We start from the raw sequence: 17,248 nt of genomic DNA, 5'->3' as shown, positions 1-17,248 counted from the left end.
AAGTACATAATAAATTTGGAAAATTTTCAGCTGTTTACAAATCCATCACTTGTCATTGTACTTATTTTCAGAGCCTACGAAGTTTATAAATCATTATTATCATCAAAAGTAATGTGAAAATAATATGAAATACCAACATTTATAATTTCTTTAAACAAAGAAATACAACTTTAAAGAATACCCAATAACTTTGGAGAGTCCTACAACTTAGAGCTCTTTAAAATGTCCTTTGTTAAAAAAAGAAAAATGCTGTTGAGCATGACAGTTGATCTCACATGGTCATGGATGACATTCTTTGAATAATTCCTCAGCATCATGACTGTGAAAGTCACTCTCACTGCATTATCACAGATATAAATATACAAAGGACAGCATTTTGCAGATAAGAGGAAGGGATTAAAAATCATGAGATTCGAAACACAGATTTATTAGATGTCACTTTATAAAAGTAATTACATGAACCGATTACACTCAACTTCCAATCCGCATTATAGTGCAAGTGCAAGTTGCATGTTATCCTATCTTTAAGTATACAGTTTGTGTTGGTTGATGTGAATCTCTCCTTGCCTTTCTTTCTTTATATCTTAGTAGTAAAGGAGTGGCAGACATCAGAAAGTTTCAATGCACAATCATTTTAGAGTCGGTAAAAGGGAAAAAGTTAGGCCTGTCTTTTAGACCTGCGTCCAGTCTGACCCAAAAATGGGCCTAAAATTTTGTGCAAGCTGAGGTTTATCGCCACACCAGTTTTCTCAGCGCGAGTCGTCTCTATTGACTCGCTTAAGGAATTACTCACTTCAGTTTACAGCTCGAGTTTTCTCCAATGGCTTCATTTTATTTAATCAAATCCTCAGTCACCACAATAGATTCCTTCATTTCTTTCGCTGTAACTTTCGGAAGGCCGCCCTTCTCCTCTAATTTACAAGTTGAGTACTACTGAAATTTCTTTGAATTTGCATATTTTCTTTAATTATTCGTTTCGTTTTGGTAGTTCTTTCTATTTCAGAAAAAAAAGATCTTTTTTTTTAAATAGACTCAGAAATTTCATATGATTTTTGTTAAATTTTCAGTATATTGGTCCCCAAGCAACAATTGTGGTTTCCATTTTCCAAACGGAACCCAGAGTGGACCTTCAATGTCGAGTGGAAGGAAGAAAAACAAGGAATTGGCTTCCGATAACTCTCCGGAAGAAAAACGGCGCCGGCATCAGGGAACCTCTGATACCGATGTAGCATCGACTTCCAAGAAACATCCAAAACCGAAAATAAAATATAAGCTGAAAGAGCTTATCGATGAGAAACCTGTGGAGACAATCGTGAAAGTTCTGAAGGATCGAATTGACAGAAAGATGAAGAACGTCAGTCTCCTAATTGAGCTTTTGCATTTTTTTTCATGCGTTGTTTTTTAACTCGTTGTCTTGGTAAAATGAAGGACAAGATGGCAGACATGGAATCTGTTATATTGGTAGTTCGAACGATGATGGCCAATAATGCTTCTCATCTATTACCAGAAGTTCTCGGCAGTCTCAAGCAAATCAAAAAGCAATGGCCAGTCCGATCTGATATCCAAACCGAAAAGCAAAACCTCCAGCTAATCAAGAAAAGCTACAAGGACAAAGTTTTAACAGAGGAAGAAGCGAAGAATGAATTGTTTGCTGTAGGAATGAAAATTGAAGGTCTAGATGAACAACGGCTAAAGGTATGTTAACGTTAATATTAAAATCCTCTTAACAAATTTTATTAAAGTTTGATTTCATTCCGCGCTAATCTAATTTCTAGTTTAATTATCTTCTAAATTTTCAATCCTAACTTTCGATCTTTGGTTTTTTTCAGGACTTAACCAATACAGACAACCTTAACGCAATCTTCTCCGGAAGTATGGTATGTGTACATTTTCGTAGTGTCTTCCTCTTGCACTGGACAAAAAGTCTTTTTCATCAATCTTACTCAGATTTAGCATTGTCAAAACCAAATTGGACTTGCCAGTTGAAGTGGGAACTGATGGTCCGATCGGTGGTGTATAATCGGAAATAGAGTAAAGAGCTATGTACATGTAAAAAACCTGAAATTGGAATAAAGAGAAGTGATGATTCAACCGGCTATGGATTTTTTTATTTCTATTTAATTATTGTTGAAGTGGTTGAGCTGAGAACCAGTCTGGTTCTTAGAACATTGCTCAGATTCAATCGTCTGTATCAGCTATGTTCACTTTTTGCACAAGGCTTTCTATGTATTAGGAATACTTTTGAAGGATTGTACATCATACCTGTTTTTGAATACGTATCAAACATGGGACTTAGATTTTCATTACGATTAGACTAGAAACCCTAATATGATCAGACCATATCTCTCGTGCCTCTCCGTTTTCTGCAGTGCATCAGATCTCAATGTGTCGAGTGTTTCTTCAACTTGCCCATGTTTAAATCTCTCCATCTTGATGATTTGTTTATCCTTCTCTTTAATTTCAGGAGTTCAGCGTGGAGACTCTGAAAACAAAGGTACCACACACATGCACACACACACACATACACACACATCTATCCATCCATCATCTGTTTGTAATATATTTAATGATTAATAGGAAATTATAACATGTTTTCTACATTTGTTGTTTCAGTTTTTTTCAGCATTTCCATGGTTAAGAGAAAGTACTGAAATTAATAGTCATGTTATTCCTGTTGATCAAGACCACAGAAATTTACCGACTAGGGAGACGTTACTGTCTAATTTTAGTACTGAAACCAATGGTCTTGTTAGTCCTGTTGATCAAGCCAACGGAGGTTTTGTGAGTTTCGAGGTGTTGCGGTCTAATTTATGCAACTTGATAAGTCAACTTTATGATGAAAACAACAAAGAAGTGGGTATTTCAGATTACGATGGGTTACAACTAGCATTGAAGGACACTGGCTGGGGGAGACCTCCGGATTACCTTGAACCTGTTGCAACCCGGATTGAAAAGGCTCGTGGGGAACCTACTGCTGATATTCATAAGGTTAGTCTACTTCTGGTTTGTGCCGCGGTAAAGGAGATGGAAGAGTTGACACTTGAGTATAGCAAGTGGGACATGTTGAAGAAGTGGGCAGCGACCCTCAACGTGGCTAAGAAAAGTGGTTTTATAGTGGAATTTGCTGATAATCTGTTGCTGACGAAACTATTTGCCTATTTTGCTTTTTTCCCAACACATGTTGAATGGGACTGACAAATAAGAAAAAAGTTCACAGGAAATCAGAATGTTTCAGCTCTTTTGGTTGTGAGTGGTATGTTTCTGTTACAATTACCGTCCGAGATGAACTCTATGATTCCGGTGTTTGAATTATTGACGTATTTTGTGCTGGTGTTATTTTTTTTTTATCAGGGTTGTAATGGTGATACATATTTGTGTATTTTAATTTCTTTGGTGTTTGATAGCTGATTTCACTTTTACCAATGAGTTTTCATTTTTGGTATATATGGTAAGTTGGCATCAAAATGATCTTTCAAATATTGGTTTGTTTTAAACTTCTCTTTAAAGTTTGAGCCACTTAATCTAAGATTTTAAGTCATAAGTAAGAGCAATAAAATACATTATATTACTAATTTTATCATTTTAAATAATTTTATTGGTTATATACTCAAACGAAGTGGTGTAAGATGGTTATATATACTCAAATTAAATTAGTTTGCTTTCAGGTGGCTTTTGACAGTTTCTAAATAGTTTGACTCCCTTTATAGTTATGTCTTTCCTCTAGGTGTTTTCTATTTACCCGTATTCGAATGTATGCTGAATATGCTTGTATTCGACATTCATATTAGGGATTGGACTATTGACCATGTTGGACTTGGAGAACTTCATCAAGAAGGATTTTGAACCTTACACAAAATCCTATTCTTAAAAGAAACCAAATCTTCTTATAATCTTTTTTCTTTTAAATTCTAACTTTTGGAAGTGATGAGCTATTGGTGACTCATGCAGCAAAAAGCTAGATTCAACTTCCACATCTACATCCCCTTTAAATACAGACCATTTCCCAAAAACAATATTCATCACAACCTGAAGAAACATTCAACAGATCGTTGGCACTGAATTCCATTTCATTCATCAAAAGAAAGAAAGAAAATGAACAATCAGATGCTTAAACAAGTTACTGGAGTACCAATCAAAGCAGCAGCATATGGAGTTGAAAGAAGAACATCAAGGCAATACTTACCTGATGCTGCAGGCCAATACCACATTTCATCACAAGGGGCTACAAAAAGTAGGTCTCCCTTTCAATATTTACTAATGGTGGATATGGGAATTTCATGGTAATTAAAGATGTTTCGTTTTCTAATGGGAAACTGTTAGTAACTGCAGGCAAAGGGAACTTTGTACTCGAAAGAATGAACTTGATAGGGAAGAAAGCTGGTACCTTCGCCCACGGTGTCCGAGAGCATGGTATGAAACACTATTATGCTATCAGCTATTAATTAATGTCTTTTAAGATTAAAGTGAAATGAAAGCTAAAGTTTACTTCTTCTTTTTTTATTATTGAAACTGCAGTGAGATTGGGGCCAAAGATTAGTGAAACAGTGAAGGGAAAGCTGAGGTTAGGGGCAAGGATTCTTCAAGTAGGAGGGTTGGAGAATGTTTTCAAGCAGTTGTTTAGTTTCAGAGAAGGAGAGAAGCTGTTAAAGGCTTGCCAATGTTATTTATCAACAACAGCAGGCCCTATTGCAGGCCTACTTTTCATCTCATCTGAAAAGGTTGCCTTTTGCAGTGAGAGATCAATCAAAATCCCTTGTCCAAATGGAGAATATGTGAGAGTCCATTACAAGGCTGTGGTTCCAGTTGAGAAAATAAAGGGCGTGAACCGGAGTGAGAATATGAAGAAACCATGTCAAAAGTACATGGAAATTGTGACAGTGGATGGTTTCGATATCTGGTTGATGGGGTTCTTGAATTATCAGAAAGCTTTCAAATGTCTGCAGCAGGCAATCTCACAGAGACTGGATGATGTAGACACTTTCTAGGTGGCTTAAGAGATTGTTTTGTCGATGAAATGTGGAAGAGTAATCAGTAAATCACTGTTACAAATGTAAAAAAAGGTTTTTGTAGATTGAATATGCGATCCTTAATTAAGGATCAAAATCAAAATCTATTTTATGTTGATTTTTACTTTCTTTTTACTGGGATTCTTTATATCTGGCGCGAATATGTTCTCAAACATGTCTGACTTATACTAGAATTGTCCATTGTAGCCTGAATAAGATGAACTTATTTGAAACCACAAATTGTGTGTAATGTGTTTAATCTCTAAATAAGCCACAGGGAGAGGACTTACTTGCATTTATGTAGGCAAATGTGGAATAGGCAAGTCAAATCTGGCAGATTTTTGAGTAGGACAGCATTCTGGCAACTATTTTTGCTTCCCTTCTCTATTGCAACCATTAGCACAAGAACAAATATGTCTATTTCAAGGTGCTTTTTCTGTTATGGCTTGCTTGGCATAGGGTCAAGTATATGATGTTTCATGATTAATTCAAGGTAGATTTCTGTTGGGATTTGTACTGTTTTTCACAGGTGGGTGGGTTTGAGATATTAGACTCGCAAACGCCTCTTCTATTTGTTTTTTTTTTATTACTTTGTTTCCATGAAAATTTCTCATACAACTAATTGTATTATAGTATTAGATATTGGAGAAACTGCAGGCATCACCTAAATGCAACCCAAGGATAAACATCTATGTCATTTTAACAATGGTTAACTTGCATCAGGTAAAAGTAGTGCTTGTGAGCAGAGGCAAACAACTTCCGTTAGGGATGGTAATGAAAGGGTATGTACGGAACAAGCATTTACTAAACATATTTAAGCAATTTCTGCTAATGACTTTTGCATAAAATTTGTTCTCAGACTGAAATACGATAATGAAGTTTTAAAGTTCCGGAGATTATACTATTGTCATCTTACCAACTTTTCATTTTTTGTGTTGCAAGCACCTTTGAAAGCCAGGCAACCCCTTTGCTGCCCTATTAACTGTAATAGCCGACTTTCAATGATGTCGGGAATAGTAGTTCGAGACCACTAAATTCGATAAATAAGCTCGTAAATTTATTTATTTAATAATTATGAGTCAAATGTGATTTTTGAGAGATTTTTAAATTAGTAATTTGTGTTTTATAAAGATTTATTAAGTTAAGAAATTGAAGAAAATAGATATCAAGATCTCGATTTTATAAATCAAGCCGTAAATATTTTTATAAATATTTACAGAGTATCAATAATGTAGTATTAAAATTTTGTCAAAAAATTTTAACGTTTGGGTGGTTAATTAAATAAAAAGAACTAAATTGAAAAAGGTGTAAAAGTTGCTAAAATGATTAAATAATTCAATTGTCAAATGAGGAAAGAGCTAAAGTGCAAATAAACCTAAAAGAGATATTTTGGGGGCAATAGCCGAGAAAAATGAGGAAATGGGTGAAATAAGGGAAAAATTGGAAAATTGCCAAAATTAACTAAACAAAAATGGGACCAAATGGGAATATTTAGAATTCTCTTCAATTCTCTTCATTTTCATCAGCTAAAAAACAGCCATGGAAGAGTGTTCAAGCTGGTTTTCATACTCTAAATTCATGTAAGTTTAATTCTTGCTTTCTCCTTGAAATTTCTATGTTTTTGGACTTTTACAATTGGGCCAAACTTACTATTTCATTAGTTTTCGATTCCATGGCTAATTTTTAAAGTTTTTATGGATGAGTGCTGGAAGAATATGATGAATAAACATAGAATTGAAGCTTTAATTTTGATATATGATAATTTTATCAAGTAAAATTGATGGAAATTAATTTTAGGACCTAATTTGTGAAAGAGTTTGGAAATAGGGTCTAGTACTAAAGTTCTAATTTTCAAGGGGTGATGAAGTAGTTCAAAATGATCTAATAAAATATTAATTGAGAAAAATTAGCTCAATTGAGGGGTTAATTGAGCAAGGACTGAATTGTATGAACTGTGAAATTTGAGACAAAATGGAAATCAATATTTTGCACTAAAACTGTTTTGGACAGCAGCAGTAGTCTAACTTTGAAAAATCACCAAAAATTATAGAAATCGAATTAGAGGATGAATAAAATATTAAATTGAAGCTTATTGAGTCTAGTTTCTTATAGAAGAAACAATGTAAGCAATTAAGTTGTAAATCATGAGATATAATAAATTTTGTTAGACAATGTCAAAATAATTTGAGTTCCCCTGTTTTGATTTGGGAAAATCATTAAAAATTGTACAAAAATAATTATGGGTTATAATTTATATGATTAAAATTATTAATGAGTCTATTTAAAAAAAAACAAATGAGAATATCATCCGAATTCCGTATGAGGAGATAATTAATTTTTAGTAAAGAAAGGTCGAAGCTGTCAAACAGCAAAATAAGGGTAATTTTGAAGAATAAACTGTATTTATTGGCTAATCTATAAATTCTGAAAATTTTATGGTAAGAAGATATATGAGTCTAGTTTCAGGGAAAATTAGCGGATCTTAATTTGGAGTTCCGTAGCTCCAAATATAAATAATTTAGTGTCTATGACACTGGTGGACAGGTTGAATATTCACATAAGTAATTAGTGAAAATTATGGATAATGTTACTTACAAGTGTGTTACTTATACCAAGGATGTGGATGGAGAGGAGGAGGAGGAAAAATATATGAATGGCTTGTGTATAAATTGATCACATGCCCGATTATAAACAATAAACGTTGAATTAGTAATGATATAATGTTTTATTTCATATGTTCATTATTAAATTGTAAATATTGAAAATGTATGAAAACTGAACTAAATGTTCAAATTGAGTGGAATGCAGGGTTGAGTACTTTTATTCAGTGGCTAAGATGAATTGACGGAAAAGACCATGGTTGGACCATGGCAACATGTGATATGTGATTTCCGTATAAGATCATAGCTGGACTATGGCATCGGAGAGATGTGATTATGTGCTTCTGTATAAGACCATTCTAGGATATGGCATCGATGTGATATATGCTACTGTATAAGACCATATCTGGGATATGACATCAGTGAGATATGTGATTACGTGTAAAACCATAGTTGGGCTATGGTATCAATATGTGATATGTGATTACGTGTAAGACCATAGTTGGGCTATGGCATCGATATGTGAATATGTGTGAGACTATAACTGGGCTATGGTATCATTATGTGAAGATGTGTAAGACCATAGTTGAACTATGGCATCTAGAAAACGAAGTACTCAATTCTGTAAGACGTTCACTAATTTGACAAAGTTTGGTAAGTGTTACATGGAACTATGTGATATAAGGAAGTACGAGTTAATATGACATGAGTATAGAACTTGGTTGATGAATGAATTCATTTGTGATTATATAATTGTTTATCTTGAGTGTACTGTCCATGTGTATTGATATTTCAAATGATTTAATGAATAAAGTTCGGACATGGAATACACTGAACACGAGACAAATAATTATGAAATTAAACTTGAAATTCATGAAAATGACGGTTATTAATATATGGAGACATGAGACATTGATATATGAATATGGAATATGTTTGATAAATGTGCTTATTCATAATTATAGAATTTATGTATCTCATGTGTATTATTTGTATAAAGATGATATTTCAAATACTTTGGTTATTAAAACTTAAATATGAAATAGTATGAAATCAAGATAAGTTGTTGTAAAAATATATTTAAATTACAGAGATATGGCTGATATATGTTATATGATTACATAACGTGAAATTGTGTATATGTGTATATGAGAAATTTAATGAGAATTGAGCCCATACATGTTTCTTGTTATTTATATGAAATGTATGATTGACAAGGGTGATGAGGTTATGTGTTAGGGCTCGTGAACAATATGATTGCATTTTTTTTATGTTTATATTGAAATTTAAATGAGTGATTTTTCGGAAGCTCAATAGTTGGGAAGCTCGGCGAAGATCACTCACACTATCCATCGGCCTATTTTAGTAAGTATGGTAAATGAATTATGATTATAATGGCATGTATATATTAACTGATAAGTCAATGTTGGCTTATGAATAATATAACTGTAACTAGCCATTGGTATGGCTTGTATTTAGTAAGTTTGAGATACAAATTATTATGATTTTATCATGATTGATATGGCTACGAAATGAACAAACGGTGCTAATTATAAGGCTTGGTTGAATACCTTAAATTAATTCATAAATGTATTAAAATGTTGGTGAAGATAAATGATTAAATGGGTGAGAAATATGGCTTGGAAAATAGCCTAAGTGTTAGCCACACGGGCTGAGACACGGTCGTGTGTCTCAATCGTGCGAGGGAGACGGCTTGGAGACACGGGTGTGTGGCCCGGCAGTGTGGTTCGATTTGCATGCTGACGTCATAAACAGAAAGTTACACGTCCTGAGGACACGGGCGTGTCAAAGACACACGGGCGTGTGACCCTGGTTCTTGGAAAAATTTCCTAAGTTTTCCCGAATCTTCTCAGAGCTCTCAGTTTAGTCCCAAATTAATCCCTATGTATGTTTTGGGCTTTGTAGACCCAATTAAGGGACGACATGCATGTGTTTGGAAAGTTTGAATTAAAAGAAATTTTATGGCCTGATATTTACATGTATGTGTATGTTTAGGTTCGGTAATGCTGTAACACCCCTACCCGTATCCATTGCCAGAATAGGTACGAGGCATTACCGGAGTTTACTGAACATTTTTAGATAATTCTGAGTCATTTATTATTCATATTTTAAAAATAATCATAACGTCTCTTTATTGGGCCCTCGAAGCCCCAAACATACATTAAAAACCAACCGAAATTAAATCGGGATCATAAAAATTTCGCAAAATCTTAAATTTTATTTTCATCTAAGTACTTACCATTTCAATGCTTCTTATAATTAAACATGTTACCATTCAATCAATTGTTTGACCTTTGTCTAAGCGTCAAGCCACATCATTGTTAGTATACTTGCACATATTTCATATAAATTCAACATTGATATACTTATTTTCTCGACATGTCACACTTGAGTTTAATAATTGTCTTTACTTACATAATTTCCTTGTATCAATATATCAAAGATAATCATATATGTACATGTCATGAAACATATCATTCTCTTACCGTTTCTTCATAAGCATATATCATTCATTTCATTATATCAATATTTCATGCTCCATCATTTCCATATATTTTATGTATGTTTATTCCGGTAATAGCTTATATCAAACTTAACATAAATTATATTCCATGTACTTATACTTATTTCGTTTATCTATCTTCATAATTATTTCATATAACCATTCGTCATCTGATACATATTACCTGAATATCAATTGTTCAACAAATGTCATAGCGTCTCCCATCCACAATCTTATTTATCTTTGACATGATGCCATAGTGTCTTTCAACTATGATCTTACTCATTTTCTGTCATGTTGCCATGGCATCTTTCAACCATGGTCTTACACATTTCATATCAGGTTGCCATGGTATCTTTCAACCATGGTCTTACACATTTCATATCAGAGAGCACACTCCCGCGAACCTCATACTTACAGTGGGATTACCAGTCCAGGCTAAATCCCCTATAATATAAACTCTTAGAGTATTGTCGGGATTACCAGTCCAGGCTAAATCCCCTGCAACGATAATTACTCTAATGAGCTTGGATCTGAATTACCAGTCCAAGCTAAATTCAGACCCTAATTCGGATTACTCGTCCGGGCTAAATCCATTTACACGTATTTTTCGGGAGTGCTATATCAGGATAGGATCACCCATCCGGGTTAGATCCTTTTTACCGTCAATTCCTTTTTAGAGATCCATCGAATTTTCCTTTCATTCAACCGGGATTTATTTTCAATTTATATCGAGTATTATCAATATTTCATCAAATATCATGAATTGAACATTCAAATCATATTTTCATCACATAACCACATATTTCAAGTATTTAAAATACAATTCAAGTTACATCAACTTACCTCATTACTTGTTTGTGTTTATAATTTCATTAATCCGATATCTTTTCTTTTCCACGATTAAGTCTCATATTTGAGTCGTCCGGATCTTTATAAATAAATTTGATCATCATTTTCATTCATTTCATATTCTAATGCATTTAATTAATGCTCTAGGCAAAATTTCTATTTTGCCGCTAAATTTTGAATTAATGACGATTTCGTCCTTAGGGTCAGGAAAATAAAATTCTTGCAATTTAATCCTTATTTCCAGCTATTATTCTCATATATATTGATAACAGTCCATGAATTCTATAAAATATCAAAATTTTTCATAATTTCAACACTTTTCAATTTAATCCCTAAAACATGTTTTCCCCTGATTTTGAACTAAATTAATAATTTCATTCAATTTTGTAATTTAAATAATAAAATAATCCATTTCATGCAATTTGGTCATTTCTGACATTTTTACAAAATTTCCCATAAAGTTTTATTTTTATTCAATTTAGTCCCCGAGCCTAAAATATGCAAATTAGCCATGCTAGATGAATATTCATACATATTTTTCCTCCTCCTCCTCTCCATTCCACATCCTTAATGTAGATAACACACTTGTAAGTAACATTATCCATAATTTTTATTATTTACTTTTATAAATATTCAAGCTGTCTATCTGCATCATAGTCACTAAATTATTTATATCTGGATCTATAGAACTCCAAAATAATATTCAATAATTTTTCCTGAATCTAGACTCATATATATTCTTACCATAAAAATTTCAGAATTTTTGGTTTAGCCAATAAGTACAGTTTATTCTTTAAAGTTACCCCTGTTCTGCTGTCTGACAGTTCTGACCCCTCTTCACCAAAAATTAATTATCTAGTCATATAGGATTCAAATGATGTTCTTGTTTGCTTATATTAAAAATAGACTCATTCAGGATTTTAGGAATATAAATTTAAGCCCCTAATTATTTTTATTCAATTTTTTATGATTTTTCAAAGTCAGAACAGGGGAACCCGAATTCATTCTGACCTTGTCTCACAAAATTCATTATATCTAAAAATTTACAAATCCATTTCTTACACTATTTCTTCTATGAGAAACTATACTCAATAAGATTTAATTCCATATTTTTTTCATATTCTAATTTGATTTCTAAAATTTATGGTGATTTTTCAAAGTTATTCTACTGCTGCTGTCCAAACTGTTTTTGTGCAAGCTATTAATTACCATGTTATAACACCCTTATTTTCTTTTTCTACACCATTTCTCATCACTTTCTCTTATTTTCTCTTCACTAACATATCAAAAACATAGGACCTTATGTAAGAAAACTCTACTATAACATTATTTCCATGCTTTGTCAATAATAACAAACTTAAAAACATATTGAAATCTTGATATACTTACCTTGTTCTATTGATACTAATCTTTAACTTGATTTTCTCTCTCCTCCAGCTTCTATTTCTTGAATCCAAATTTATATTCTAACTCCCCATGGCCTCCTTAACATTTCTCTCTCTTAGTAGCAATGGAAATTCTTTTGGTTTCTAGGTGGAAATGGTGAATTTTTGGTGGAAGGACCAAATTGTAAAGAAAAGAAAATTTCTTTCTTTTCCTTCTCTTCTAACGTTGGCTGCATGCATGGAAAGATGATGAAAATTCTTCATCTTTCCTTCCTTTTATACTAAATAATTAATAAAAAAATAATAATAAAATATCTCATTAAAATAATATATATCTAATTAAATAATCATAAAATATCATCAACATCATCATTACTTTCTAGATTTCCCTCTTCCAATTGACCATTTTGCCCTTTATTATCTTTTAAAATTCCATCCTTGAGTCATCATTTAATTTTGGTAAAATTGCAATTTAGTCCCTCATTATTCTTCACCTATTCAATTTGGTCCTAATTCATCCATTTTCCTTAGTTTCTAGATCATTCCACTCTTAAAATATTTACACTATTGGTCCTTCAACTTTTTCATATTTACACTTTAACCCCTTAAATTTTGAGTATTTACTCTTGTGCAACAAAACTTTTCTCACTTTTACAATTTAGTCCTTTCTTGAATTAATATATCATAATATACTTCTTAATATTGACATAACTCAAAATTTCCCTTTTATGTCACTTTATTTCCTTATTTTACTATATCAAGGATAATATCTTACTGTAAAAATTTTTAGGGTATTACAAATGTCTCGTGCCTTATCCCGACATCGGATATGAGTAAGGGGTGTTACATTAACAACTTTACTGATTTCATTTAAAGACTCAGAATCTAGAGTCCTAATACCATCATGCCATGTGGGAATGCTCCTGATGTGGCAGTTTTACTTCAGCAAACAACATTAAAGTCCAAAATCATCCTATGCTATGTTTTCCTTGAAAAATGTTGACAAAAACCAGCCTCGAATTGCCTTCATTCTTGTGTTGCTTTTGATTGCTGATTTGGGCAATGAAAAAAAGCATGTAATGTGAGTCTAAATCTTTATATCACATGGCCTACTCCCCATTCATTTCCACCTCACGATTACAAATTAAAGAATGTTTAAAAGAATGCATTCCACATAAGCATATAAAATCTGGCTTGGTTTGGTTGCTTCTTTTGTTTTACCATTGGAGCCCATAGTTCATACCCTTTTCAAAACATGGTTGCTTTATGGAAACCTCACTTTATCACCCTTTTCATTACATATAGAAGCTCATTAGATTTTAAAGATCCCTTCACTGACAGAGGAAAATAAAAGGGAAAGAACCTGAAGATTTAGCTATAATTCTTGGCCTTGAATGGATTAACTGTGAAAAAGGAAAAGAGAGGGCAAAAGCGATTGTATGGATAAATCCGGGAGCATGAGAAGTACATAATAAATTTGGAAAATTTTGAGCTATTTACATATCCATCACTTACAATCTTTTTACTTATAAATGATTACCAGTGCTAAGTACAGAGAACTACAAAGTGCAAAGCAAATAAATCATTACTTACCAATCGGTTATCATCAAAAGTTTTGTGAAAATAATATGAAATACCAACATTTATGATTTCTTAAACAAAGAAATCCAACTTAAGATAATACCCACCAACTTTGGAGAGAGCTACTACTTTGAGATCTTTAAAGTGTCCATTATTAAAAAAAGAAAGATGCTGTTGAGCATCCCAGTTGAGCTCACCTGGTCATGGATGACATTATTGTTATCCTATCTTTTAGTATACAATTTGTGATGGCTGATGTGAATCTTTCCTTGCTTCTCTTTCTTTATATCTTAGTAGTAAAGGAGTGGCAGACATCAGAAAGTTTCAATGCCACATCATTTTAGAGTCAGTGAAAGAGAATAAAGTTATTTTAAAAGGTTGTCTCAACTATACAGGGTATTGTTTTATATTTTTGAACTGCACTGCCGCTTCGTATAGACTATGGTTGCCTCCTTTTATAGTTATGATCTTTCCTACGGGTGTTTTTTATCTACCTGTGTTTGATATGTGTTTGTTTTATCTACAGATTTGGGATATGTATATAGAGAAATTATCCTAAAAGGTATCGGGCACATTTGTATCGGATATTCATATTAGAGTTTGGACTACTGAACATATTCGAGGACTTCATCAAGAAGGATTTTGAACCTTTACACGACATCCTTTTTCTTAAAAGAGACCAAATCTTCTTATAATCTTTTTTCTTTTAAATTCTAACTTTTGAAAGTAATGAGCTATTGGTGACTCATGCAGCCAAAAAGTTGGATTCAACTTCCACATCAATATGCCCTTTAAATACATACCATTTGCCAAAAAACAAGATTCATCAGTACCTGAAGAAACATTCAACAGCTTGTTGGCATTGTATTCCATTTCTTTCAACAAAAAAAAAAATGAAGAATCAGCTACTTGAACAAGTTATTGGAGTTCCAATCAAAGCAACAACATATGGAGTTGAGAGAAGAACATCAAGGCAATACTTACCTGATGCTGCTGGCCAATACCACATTTCATCACAAGGGTCTACAAAAAGTAGGTCTCCCTTTCAATCTTTAGTAATGGTGGATATGGGAATTTCATGGTAATAAAAGATGTTTCTTTTTCTAATGGGAAACTGTTTGTAATTGCAGGGAAAGGAAACTTTGTACTTAAAAGGATGAACTTACTAGGGAAGAAAGCTGATACATTCGCCCATGGCGTCCGAGAGCATGGTATGAAACACTCTATCAGATATATTAATGTCTCTTAAGATTAAAGTGCAATGAAAGCTAAAGTTTACTTTTTTTGAAACTGCAGTTAGATTGGGGCCAAAGATTAGTGAAACAGCGAAGGGAAAGTTGAGTTTAGGGGCAAGGATTCTTCAAGTAGGAGGGTTGGAGAAGATTTTCAAGCAATTGTTTAGTTCCAGCGAAGGAGAGAAGCTGTTAAAGGCTTGCCAATGTTATTTATCAACATCAGCAGGCCCTATTGCAGGCCTACTTTTCATTTCGTCTGAGAAGGTTGCCTTTTGCAGTGAGAGATCAATCAAAGTCCCTTGTGCAAATGGGGAATATCTGAGAAGTCCATTACAAGGTTGTGGTTCCAGTTGAGAAAATAAAGGGAGTGAGCCAGAGTGAAAACATGAAGAAACCATCGCAGAAGTACATGGAAATTGTGACAGTGGATGGTTTCGATATCTGGTTCATGGGGTTCTTGAATTATCATAAAGCTTTCAAATGTCTACAGCAGACAATCTCACAGGGACTGGATGATGTAGACACTTTCTAGATGGCTTGAACAAATGTTTCATGAGATTTTTTGTTGATAAAATGTGGAGGAGTAACAGTAAACCACTGTAACAAATGTAAAAAAGGTTGTTCTAGATTGAATATATGATCCTTGATTAAGTATCAAAATTAAATCCTATTTTATGTTGCAATCTAACCCATCAATTTTTTTACCTCATGTTATTAGTATGATTGGATTGGATTAAATTGGATTTATGTCACAAATTGCAGGCATCACCTAAATGCGACCTAACGATAAACATCTGTTTGTGATTTTAACAATGGTTAATTTGCATCAAGTAAATGTAGTGCTTGTCGTCAGAGGCACACAATTTCCATTAGGGATGGACAAAACAAGCATTTACTAAAATTGTTCTACTCCACTACCTGTCTCCATGTTTCAAGGGCTGGATCAAGTTTTGCCCTTAATTCACATACACACAATAGGCGCATTGTTCTCAAACTGAAATACCATAATGAAGTTTTATAAATGTCATCTTACCAACTTTTCAATTTTCGTGTTGCAAGCACCTTTGAAAGCCAGGCAACCCCTTTACCGTCCTATTAACAACTTTATTGATTTTGTTTAACGATTGAGAATCTAGACTCCTAATGCGATCATGCCATGTGAGGAATGCTCCTGATGTGGCCATGATGTGGTTGTTTTACATCATGCCATTCAGGGAATGCTTCTATGCTATCTTTTCCTTGAAAAAAGTTGACAAAAACCTAGCTTGAATTCCCTTCATTCTTGTGTTGCTTTTATGGTAAGCAAAAGTTTCATATTGTCATAGACTTGATTGCTGATTTGGGCATTGGACAAAGAAGGCGATGGGAGTCTAAATTTTGCATGGCCTACTGCCCTTTCATTCCTACCTCAGGATTACAAATTAAAAGAATGTTTAAAAGAATCCATTCCCCATAAGCATATAACATCTGGCTTGGTGTGGTTGCTTCTTTTCTTTGACCATTTGAGCCCATAGTTCATACCCCTTTTCAAATGAGGGTTTCTTAATGGAAATCCCACTTCATCACAGTTAGAAGCACTTGAGTTTAAGCTATTATTCCTGTGCCTTAAAGGGATTAACTGTGAAAAGGAAAAGAGATTGTATGGATAAATTCTGGAGCATGTGAAAGTACATAATGAATTTGGGAATTTTAAACCATTTTTGAGCTATTTAAAAATCCAGCACTTAAACAATCTTTTTACTTATCTTCAGAGCCTACAAAGTTTTTATAGATCTTAACCAGTACTAAGCAGATAGAACTACAAAGTGCACAGCAAATAAATCATCACTTACCAATCTGTTATCATCAAAAGTATTGTGAAAATAGTATGAAATACCAACATTTATCATTACTTAAACAAAGAAATCCAACTTAAAATAACACCCAACAACTTTGGAGAGAGTTAGAGTTCTTTAAAATGTCCATTATCTTAACAATTCCAAAGCGAAGTCACTCTCTGTGTTATCATGTGTATTTACATACATGCAAACAGACCGCACTTTGTGGATAGATGAAGGGGTTAAAA

The 17,248-nt window shown here is 33.2% G+C and overlaps 2 protein-coding genes and 1 pseudogene across 2 annotated transcripts; all 3 read left to right on the top strand.

Annotated features, from left to right (window-relative positions):
• The first annotated feature begins 552 nt into the window (after nt 1–552).
• Nucleotides 553–3,419, top strand: LOC107886872 (uncharacterized). The gene is made up of 6 exons (XM_016810968.2): nt 553–923; nt 1,068–1,354; nt 1,429–1,695; nt 1,830–1,877; nt 2,465–2,494; nt 2,614–3,419. Exons 1-6 carry the CDS (start codon nt 821–823, stop codon nt 3,193–3,195), a joined length of 1,317 nt encoding a protein of 438 aa, XP_016666457.1. The 5' UTR covers nt 553–820; the 3' UTR covers nt 3,196–3,419.
• A 10-nt stretch (nt 3,420–3,429) lies between these two features.
• On the top strand, nt 3,430–5,135 carry LOC107886873 (putative GEM-like protein 8). The gene is made up of 3 exons (XM_041101429.1): nt 3,430–4,231; nt 4,321–4,410; nt 4,516–5,135. Exons 1-3 carry the CDS (start codon nt 4,093–4,095, stop codon nt 4,983–4,985), a joined length of 699 nt encoding a protein of 232 aa, XP_040957363.1. The 5' UTR covers nt 3,430–4,092; the 3' UTR covers nt 4,986–5,135.
• A 9,644-nt stretch (nt 5,136–14,779) lies between these two features.
• On the top strand, nt 14,780–15,866 carry LOC107886874 (GEM-like protein 4; annotated as a pseudogene).
• Nucleotides 15,867–17,248: the final 1,382 nt, after the last annotated feature.

Source organism: Gossypium hirsutum, chromosome A03 (genome assembly GCF_007990345.1).
Source record: "Gossypium hirsutum isolate 1008001.06 chromosome A03, Gossypium_hirsutum_v2.1, whole genome shotgun sequence".
Lineage (NCBI taxonomy): Eukaryota > Viridiplantae > Streptophyta > Magnoliopsida > Malvales > Malvaceae > Gossypium > Gossypium hirsutum.
This window is presented reverse-complemented; position numbering and strand designations above follow the sequence as displayed.

Excerpts from the sequence above, each read along its gene's own strand:
- LOC107886872 (XM_016810968.2), top strand. The coding sequence starts at position 821 with ATGGCTTCATTTTATTTAATCAAATCCTCAGTCACCACAATAGATTCC. Across the intron at positions 1,696-1,829 it reads TAGATGAACAACGGCTAAAG|GACTTAACCAATACAGACAA; the intron begins GTATGTTAACGT and ends GGTTTTTTTCAG. Across the intron at positions 2,495-2,613 it reads TGGAGACTCTGAAAACAAAG|TTTTTTTCAGCATTTCCATG; the intron begins GTACCACACACA and ends TTGTTGTTTCAG.
- LOC107886873 (XM_041101429.1), top strand. The coding sequence starts at position 4,093 with ATGAACAATCAGATGCTTAAACAAGTTACTGGAGTACCAATCAAAGCA. Across the intron at positions 4,232-4,320 it reads ATCACAAGGGGCTACAAAAA|TAACTGCAGGCAAAGGGAAC; the intron begins GTAGGTCTCCCT and ends GGAAACTGTTAG. Across the intron at positions 4,411-4,515 it reads CCACGGTGTCCGAGAGCATG|TGAGATTGGGGCCAAAGATT; the intron begins GTATGAAACACT and ends TTGAAACTGCAG.